Raw genomic sequence first — 10,065 nt, 5'->3', positions numbered from 1 at the left:
TAAAGTTACAATAAAGTAAATTGCCACTCAAGGGAATAACTGATTTTGACAAGACTCCTGTTATTTTAAAATAAATAAAACATTGAAAATCCTTTTATTTACACCATTGAATCGAATGTTTTGACATAAAAAATGTTCTAAATTCGTAGTAGTTATGTTTAATTATATTATATTTTAGTGATACACGAGGGTGGCGATTCACAAGTAAAGCATAGATTCGAGCAAGAGGAAGCCAAGTTGGATACTATTGTTATGCCATTTGATGGACCAAAGTAGCCTAGTGATCGTGAAGAGATGATAGTAAATCAGACGGGGATATCATCTAACCCTCGATCGAGGACCAACATGGTTATAAATTGAAGAAAGATTTTCAATATTATTTTAGATTCTAGACCGAACATTGACTGTGCAAGAGAAGAAAATACTTGAAGGGATTTGATATTTGCCATCTACAAGGTCAAGCAAATTAACGCAACAAAGATTATAGTCAAATCTTCTGATTTAAGTTAATATTTGTGTTCTAGAAGATGAATATGGATGAATCACGTGCATTGATATCAAACGGTTGTTCTCTCTAATTACTTGATAACATTGTTAAATGTATACTTACAAATAACACTTGTTTGATTCGTTTCACCTTTTTGGGGTGAGTTGAGATTTGACAATCTCGTGACTAATGAGATTAGAGAAAGAAAGCCTTAGTTCGTAGAGACATGGGACGGAGTGATGCGATTAGATGGGCAAGTCGCATTCTAAGAGTAGCAATCAAAATAGGAGTCGATGATATACTTAGAGTCTGTTTTGGAGTGATTTTGAGAATTGATTTTTTTACCGTTAGGAGAAAAGTGGAGCCCACTTGTGAGAAAAGAAGTCAAATATAATAACTGGAATAGTGAAATAACAGTCAAAAATTAATTTTTTTGGTGAAAAAATCGCGCCCAAACAACCTTTAATTAAGTCATTAGATTAGATTAGTCACAAAATTTTAGGTTCATGCATACTGTCACAACAAATGTAACCTCCAATGCTTAAATTACGATGAAATTATACAAGAGTCCCCACCCACGATACTAGTGCATTTGGATTCTCAATATTTATATTTTAAAAATTTGAGCTCGGAATCCATTTAAAATTACAATTGTAGGACTCGAGTCATTAAACTTACATTTGACTTTAAAAAAAGCCGAATTGCATGTTTGGCCTCATTAGCATTATTGGGGATTTTGAAAAAAATGACAAACATTTTGAGTAGAATAATAAAGATTATCGAGTCCCTATTTGACTTTGCTATAAATCCATTTTTTTAATTAAATTTTGATAAATTTAATAAAATGTATGATTAAAAAGTTGTAAATCTCATAACTTTTGTTGTTAAAATTAATTGCAAACTTAGATTTTAATCAACTTCTTTTGCTGAATAAAAGCAAACAAGAGAACACCTCAGCGCATGATTATTTTACCTGATAAACCAACCAGACAGTTTAACATGAGAACTGAAAACCATTGAAGTCAACTGGGTTTCTGGATTTTTTGAACACCCTGAGCAAAGCCACCAAAGTAAAAGCACCTTGTAAAAAAAATCATAATGTTATTCAAAAACAAACAATTTTTAACTCTTTTTTTCAAATTTACTGAACATGACATAGTTTCATGTTACTATAAGACCTAAATTAACATTATCTATTACAGACCAAGTGATATCCAACATGCTTTTAGAGTGCAGGAGTCGAAATAATGTACAGTAACACATCTGTGCATTCCATTTCACAGTGTTTCCATAGATGGTATATCTGATTTCAAGCGCGAAAATTAAAGTCTTTCCTTCCCAATTCTTGTGAGATTTTCACTGTTCCACTCCAATATTAAGGTTTCTTTATGCACGGGGTTTCTCCGGCCCTCCAGATTATGAAGGTCAAAGGTGCAGGGTCGAAGCTTACATCTAGCAATCTTCACACTACTTAAGAAGTACCTGTCATCACACTGGAGCAGGTCCGTAATATCAGTAAGATAACATCCACTATAAATACCTGGATAAACAAGAAGTTTACACGTTAATGCAATAAGTTAGTAATGTTATTTTTGTTGCTTAATGAAAACAATTCTAGTTGTCCAACATGGATTAATATTTCTTCTGTAGACTAGCAATACTAAAAAGCCTAATTAACCATAGAACTAATCACTTTTTATCCTAATCCAATTCTACCCAAACCACAAGATACAAGAATATAAGCTTCAAAAACCCCCGGATTATATTTAGGAAATAATGAAATACATAATGACTGCACCATGAAATCATAACGCCTTTCACGTGAAGTTTCACAGGTTTGTCAAACACTTTGCATCTACATAATGGTAATGGGTGAAATTATAATATGCCAAGAAGATTTCTTACATTTGGAATGTCAAAGTCTCCATCCCTTGCATCACATCTATCAAGTGATATTTTTCGAAGCATTGGTAACTGCAGGCACCAAAAATACACAATAAAACGGAGAACTTCAAACAGTTTGAGAAAAAACAATGTCCAAATACAGTAATTCCATGTGAGCAGCCATAATTACCTTGTGAGCAGCATAAATGATGAAATTTCTCGTAATTCCAGGGCCCTAAATATTTAAAGCACAATTCACTCCAGAATCAGTAAGTTGCTAGTTCACAAAAATAAAGCTTCGAATTTCGTAGGTTGACCAAGAATTCGAAATTAGTGTTTGATGAAATGTCTAGTGTGATCATAATAATTGAATGGAACTTCACAAAATTGAAAACAGTTCAGTGTAGGTGCCGATATATTATTAGGACTAGTATAATGTATATACCTTGCAGTTTGATGTCTGTGTTGTGGGTGTGATAGACTGATAGGGTTGGAGTTAAGGGGTTGAAGAGGAAAAGACAAGGATATTTTGTATTATCTCTGTCATACTCTGAATCGAAGTCCAAGCAATTGGTAGTCTTCATCACAATCTTGTGCTTATATATTATCTATTGCGATACTAAATATTGCCTAATATATAAATCCAAACATTATGTACCTTGTCAAAGGAATGCTACCTGCTTAGATTGAGATCTCAGGTTATACCAACCAAAAAGTTCATCCCTAATATATGCCACATAATACTAGGAGGACAGGAAACATGAAGTATTTTGTCTTGTAATTTCTTCGGGTCGTACATTTGCTGTCCAATTATTCATTTTGTTTGAAGGAAAATGAAAAAGAAAACGAAGGAAGCAAAAAGGGGAAAGTTCAAATTCATCATCTTTTGCAGAGAACCAGTAGGTAACTATAATGAAGGATAATAGAATCGGCTTGCAACCACCCCTAATTAGAATATAGTTAATTATCTAGCCTCCAAAAGTTAAAACAAGCCACACCACATGAGAAAAAGCCAGTGTTGAAGACTCACAGTGTGACGTAGCATAAGATCTTCAAGGGCATGACAGTCCAGAAGAGATACAACGTCATTGGTTGTTACTTCTCCACAGTCCTAAACAACAAATAACATGAGCTGTTACAAAGATACCGAAAAGGAGAAGAACTGATGATGAAATACATCAATCAAATGAATGAAATAATATTTATATTCACTTTCATCAATCAAATGAATGAAATAATATTTATATTCACTTCATCCTATATCGTAGATACTGCTCTCATTTTGGTGGGGTTTATAATTATGGTCTCTTTCACAAAAATGGAACCCCCGTTTTTAACAAATTTCAACACCGCATCTTCAAAATTTTCTTTTGAGTCTTCAGTAAGGTAACTCTAGTTTAGTGTCTGATTAGGCTTCTCTTCTTCTTCTTGTAGAAGCAGGGGCAAGAAGGTTCAACCATTGACAGAAGAAAGATTCAAAAATATTTATCTTCATCTCCCTATTTTTTCCCCCTCTAGTGAAGCAGGCAAGGAAGATATCGAGTAGGCTCATGGCATTCCATCCAGCGTAAGCATCTAGATAATCTGGAATGCAAAGTGTTCTCAAATTCTGACATGTGACATTATTTTCCCAATTACATGAATTAATGCTTAAAATAAAATTTCAGTAAGGTATGCATAGCCATTTCACCATCTGTATTTCATTACCATACTTCATAACAGACCAAATATAAGAAATCAAAATTGTGGAACCTGATCCCATTGCTGTTCTTATTCCTAGACAAACCAAACATGAGATATCCCATGTCTATTGCATTTCATTCCCATCTACATTCATTTCACAAGTCCATTCCTATACTGTGCATATGCTCTTGCATACCAAATGCCAACTTCAGGGGATCAAGTACCCTGTAGATGTATACAGTGGCCAACAAAGAGAATGCCTGTTTGCTGTTTGTGCAAGTTATAGTAATTGACAACTGGAGAAATCCTTTTGGGGAACTCAAAATGACTTTCAAGAAAGGATTCTATTCCCTAAATGAAAAAAGGATTATATAATTCAGATTCAAAGAAGGCCCAAGGCCAACTTCAGGCAGTAATTTCTTCCCTTTTGCTTCTTACCAACTTCATGATTTTAACTTTGTTACCTCCTCTTTCTTTTGATCCATTTTGCTTCTTAATCTTTAATGGTACATGAGTGCTCACTAGCAAGAGGAGTGGCACATATCAAAAATGGTTTGTTCTTGATCAAATTATGGACCACCTCTCCCTGTGAACTTCTCTTGTAATTGAAGACCCTCACTTGCATGTTCAGAAAACTTTAAATTCTTTGTTGATTTTGAACTTATAAAACAATTCTTCTTTCACATTTTGGAATTTTGAAAGAGGTTAGAAAACTTCTCTTTATGAAAGGTGCTGAATCTAATTGGAAAATAACAGCAGCAATCATTATTGTTGAACCATTTGATCTAATAGCTTAAATTGTTAGATAGGCCATATTTATATCATTCAAATACCATCGACAACACGTCCATCAAAACTTAAACATGTGGACAATTCTATTAAATGGACAGAGGCGAGACTTGACTGACCTTTGCTTGATGTGACGCCATGTTAAACTGCTTGATTTTAATGCTTAAGCTATTCGATAAGGTCACAATTTATATCATTTAATGTTGTCTTCAACATGCCCCTCAAGTTTAGACAATACTTCTTTTTTTAATTTTTAATTGCTACGTTGTCCATTCTCTACCCTCAATAAATTTGGGTGAATCACAGGTATAGAAGAAAATTTTAGAGATGTAGCAGAGGTTACAAAAATAAGGAAAAATTAAAAAAAGGGTCGAAAATCTGCCCTTAGTCAGGAATTGGGTTACATAAAACTGTTAATATTGTTTGGGTCATCTGCTAAGGTGTATGCAGCTTGTAAATACAAAATAAGTAATAGCAAATTTACTATCAGATAATAGTATTTCAGTCTTTATCCTCCTCTTGCAAAGTTGGTAGCAAACGTAAGATCTACATATCTTTTTAAAAAAATAATAAAAAGGCATCCCAAGAGAAAATGGTGACAGCAAACCTCAAGATGAATGGATATCAACCCTGGCCAACCACTTGAAATAATATCTTGGGATTCTGAAAAGAACATAACAAGGGAAAGGAAAAGTTCTTATTATTATTTTAGCCAGTATTCAAATCACTTCACTCAGTCATCCTCAGACAAAAGGATGCATTTATAGAATAAAAAATGATATAAGAGTATTAATGCTCGATTATACAGCAGCTTATGAAACTCAGAACATAAGAATTCTTATTAGAGTCACACTGCATGAAAATTGCATTTAGTGTCATTGAAACTTCTACAGAATGGTTATCAGGTAGAAATTACTCGCCTGAATTAAACATTGTGCACCCTGTCAATGAAAGCTCGACTAACTTGGGACAATTCTGTGTCAGATTAACCAGATCTTCATTTGACATCCATGGTGTTACTCTTTCAAGTTTCAGGTTCTTCAAATTCGGCATCATGAACTTAAAGCTTAATGATGAAATCTCACCAATGCAATAGGATAGAGCCAAGACTTGCAACTGCAACAAGGTTTTCATAACATGCATTATAGCAGAATCATTTATCACCTGTTAACATCAGACAATGTATTAGTGCATGGCTTCAAGCATCAGTTAGTATATAATATAACTAAAAACGATCACTGAAAAAGCTCCATAAATTGTACTCTAAGTGATCAGAAAATCACCAAAGCTTCCAACTTCATCAGAAACATATGGTTCACATGAGAGGTTTTAACTGATAAGTGATGTTCAATGATAGTTGCCTTTTGCTGCTGGGAGATAAAGGAATTATGAGAGAGAGAGAGTACCAATGAGCAAACTAGAAAATGCGAAGACCTAGTTCCTATGAGTATAATATTTCTATTCTTATACCGTTTTAGTTCCACTGTTGTTTCACTCTTGCTGGTCAAGAGAAAAAATATACAACCTAAATCTTGAACATTTTTATGCAAAGCTTGCAATCAACACTCATCAATTATTATCATCGGATAATTTGCTATGGATGACATTAATTATATCTCCTAAATAATCATTACCTGAAAATATAGAACCAAGGTCTCAAGCAAAGGACAGATATCGGATAACTGCTTCAGCCCATCTTGGCCCAAGGATCCACCTAAACCAACAACTATCGTTCTTAATGTTCTAAATGCCGGTTTAAGTGCCTCCATATAAAGAGATGAAAAACCCCATCCAAGTTGAATCTCGTCCAATTTGCAGGACTTGCCAAGCTCAGAGTACCACTCTTTTGGACTACGCAATAAAGCAGGAAAGTTTCTCTCTTCCGTCTTACTTTCCTTTACTAGCAAATGCCTACAGCCTCTTGCTTTCAAACATTTTAGATCGGGATTTCTATGAATAACATGAGCCAAAGCAGCAGCAGAAACCTGAAATATCACAAGTACATTATTTATGGGTTAGCTTGATACATTTTATTTATTCAGTACAACTCAAGATTGGTTCTAACAAGACAAAAGTAAACAGTAAAGACAAATATTCTCTTTCTTTTAAGCTTGATGAAGAAATAGAGCAAGACACCACCAAGCATATGCATCCGTGGTGCTATCACATCCCAATCGAAGTATAATAGAGGTCTGTCATGCATTGCTAATAACTAATTCTTGAACATGGGGATTAAGCCAAGTGCACAACCTTCGTAACATTATCCTTGCAAGACCGTGCAAGTGGGAAATAAAAATAGTTTAACCCACGAAGCTTCGAGTCTCGAGTTCAGGACTCAATTTACACACGGGTACTCTCTTAAAAGAGATGGCATCAAGAAATTGACAGATGCATGCAATTCCAGATGGGTATTGATATGAAACTAATGAACCACCGTGAAGTTCTTACAACTCATGCAGAAAAATTATGTATCTGACAAATATACATATCTTTTGAAAGGTTAACTGTCAACTTCCAAAAAACAAGATCTAGCAGCCCATTTTTTCAGTTAGCCTAGCCCAAAAAGCTTTAAAGATTTTCAGATATTCAGATTTAGGTTTGACGGGTGAAAGCAGGTTGTGAAAACAGAAGTTCAAACTCTATGTGCAATCTTCAGTTCATGTTTCCAGTTGCCCCATTCATAAGAGATCTTAGGTAAAGTGATTTATATGAATTCCATGATAAAAAGTGAATGGTTTTAGAGGAATCCTTTCTAGAAACAAACAAAATTTCCCTTTAGACTGCCTCTGCACCTTTGAATCAGAAATATCAAGCATCTCCAAGGAGGATCCTGAAAAACAATAAAGAGCATTGTCATCAAGTTGAATCTCCCGCAAACACAGACTCCTCAAATTATTTGCTCCAGAAAGAAGCTCTGACAAAGCTGTTTCATTTATCCCTGCCAAAGAAGTGAATAGTGTTGAGAATAAATTGTATATATGACATTCACAAGATTAAGTTAAACATATTTGATGCGTGTGTACTATAATGTATTCCAGCTGTTAGGTATACATATTTGATTGTGCATACCATCAAAGATACTGGCAGACACATCAATTGAGATTATACTCAAATGAGGAAAAAGTCTCAAAAGTACTCAAGTGAACCAAATATAAAATCATGCTCACTCTGATATTATGAAAGACTTTATAAATGAATTATAAAAAAAAAAAAAAAATAGAGGAAGAAGAAGAAGCAATCTTGAGTCGTAAAACAATTTCCATCAGAAAAACTTCTGACACATACTGACATAAAAAACTTCTGAAAATTGAATCTCTCTTTACTTTCCTGGAATACTGAAAATAAAAGAGGGTGAGAGTGGACAAAGGAAGTGTTGCTCACCATTGCAGCCACCAATATGCAGGGTTTGACACTTCGAAGCCGTCGTGTGAGAGTAGTTTCCTCTTTTGGATTCCGCAACAGAAATCCCATAGCAAAGTGCCAGAATTGAATTATTCCCAAAAGAAGTATCACACGCCAAAACTGAGTGTAGTTTTTTACATTTCAGAATTATTACCGATAAACCATTGTCCGTCAATGAAGTACACCCGTTAAGGTTAAGGTAGCACAAGGAAGCACAGAACTCTGAGATGTCATGGAGATCAGAATCTGGTGAACCAACAAAAAATAGTTCAATTTTACAAGGCTGGCCAATTAAAAGAAACACATAGAAGCCCCCATATACTGATAAAAATAAGGTGTAATAATGAGTTGTAATAGCTCTTGCTAGCAAAAGATCAAGATACATAAATGCTATTACTTAACATATGCCAATAAAGATTGCAGAGAATAAGAAGAAATAGAGCATCCTATTCCCAACATGGATCATATCTTTAAAGCCATAGGCACGATATATAGCACAAACCAAAAATTCAAACCGTTATCCTGTAGAAACATTCAACAGATTGTCGAGATGCAACTTCAAGAACTTGATAATCATTTTACAATGGTGAATATGGAGTTACTTATTTTTGTAGCTGACTCAAGTCCAAACAATTTATTTTACTCTTTCGACAAACAATTTTGTTTGGTTCAATTTTATCCGTCAGCCTGTTCTATAGTGATCTCTTAGCACTTGAAAATCAATTTGAGAACTAAATTTGCTTTTGTTGGATGAGGAGTTTTTCGAAACGAAAGGAATTAGTGGAATTAGCTTGGAAGTTAGCAATAAAGGGATCATATGTCCATTGGTATGCTTGTAAGATTGGCTTTGATTCTGCCATCTGAAAGGTTTTCAACTATGAAGTTGCCATGAAGCTTTTCTTAAGGCGTAAGCCTCACTAAGTCAAGGCATGAGCTTTGATGCTTTTAATGAGAGCCTCATGTTAGGCAGGACTCCAGGTGCAGCCTCAAAACATTTTTTAACTATTGTTTTAGCTTATATAATCAAAGAAGGCCCAATCTTTACCATGTTAAAATTCTGTATGACCTTTCGTATATTAACATATTTCCATAACACCACTTGCTTCTTTTTTCCACAGCTACAATTGCCATAGTAGCATTAGTTATCTTTGCTATTTGAAAACGAGCTTTTTAGCAATGCAATCTGCTATGTTTGATATTCTGAAAGAACTTACAAGACGCATCCTTGTTATATTGTCTATGCATTTTTCTCTTTCATTTTGTTGATTTACACTTGTGGAGCACATGCTACACATTGAAGTGCATAGATGAAAGAAAACAGCAAATAGACTTCTTCCCTTGCATCAACAGTTCTGCAACAGATGATTTCCAACCTAAAAATATGCAGCAAGCCACATCTACCTAGTTAAAGTTCAATTAATGGTGGGTAGTAGGTACACAGACTCTTGACCAAAGCAAAATAATCCTAGCTGGCACCCTTCGCATGAGAATCTCTTAAGATCCAATTCTTTTATGTATTGAAATTGAATGTCTTAATTTTTAAGCAACCAAAAGAATTTCCAAAAAGGTGAAAATAATGACATCGGATTCAAAGGAGACTAGGATACACCTATATTCATACATACAAATATGCATCATGGTTCATTGTTCTTTGGGGTGGGACTGCAGTGTGGAGGGAACACACACACACACACACACACACTTTCTCTCTCTCCCACCCCCTAAAAAGAGTTACCTCTGATGTTGGTTCGGCCTTCCAACGTGAGTTTCGTGATATTTGAGAGGAATGGCCTCGACATATATGAAAAAGAGGCAGCAGA

At 34.7% G+C, this 10,065-nt stretch overlaps 1 protein-coding gene across 1 annotated transcript in view; it reads right to left on the bottom strand.

Annotated features, from left to right (window-relative positions):
* Positions 1-1,568: 1,568 nt before the first annotated feature.
* The window catches only part of LOC111384323 (BTB/POZ domain-containing protein FBL11), a 16,328-nt gene continuing 7,831 nt past the window's right edge, over positions 1,569-10,065 (bottom strand). The window contains exons 13-22 of the mRNA XM_023008587.1: positions 9,981-10,064; positions 8,225-8,491; positions 7,636-7,781; positions 6,478-6,828; positions 5,764-6,007; positions 5,451-5,506; positions 3,402-3,482; positions 2,562-2,606; positions 2,393-2,461; positions 1,569-1,980 (exon numbers count right to left, since the gene is read on the bottom strand). Coding sequence (XP_022864355.1) covers positions 1,810-1,980; positions 2,393-2,461; positions 2,562-2,606; positions 3,402-3,482; positions 5,451-5,506; positions 5,764-6,007; positions 6,478-6,828; positions 7,636-7,781; positions 8,225-8,491; positions 9,981-10,064 — 1,514 coding nt within the window. The 3' untranslated portion in view covers positions 1,569-1,809. The remainder of the gene's footprint in view (positions 1,981-2,392; positions 2,462-2,561; positions 2,607-3,401; positions 3,483-5,450; positions 5,507-5,763; positions 6,008-6,477; positions 6,829-7,635; positions 7,782-8,224; positions 8,492-9,980; position 10,065) is intronic.

Source organism: Olea europaea, unplaced genomic scaffold (assembly GCF_002742605.1).
Source record: "Olea europaea var. sylvestris unplaced genomic scaffold, O_europaea_v1 scaffold2898, whole genome shotgun sequence".
In the NCBI taxonomy this organism is placed as follows: domain Eukaryota; kingdom Viridiplantae; phylum Streptophyta; class Magnoliopsida; order Lamiales; family Oleaceae; genus Olea; species Olea europaea.
Note: the sequence above shows the minus strand (reverse complement) of the source record. Positions and strands in the feature narration are given on the sequence as shown.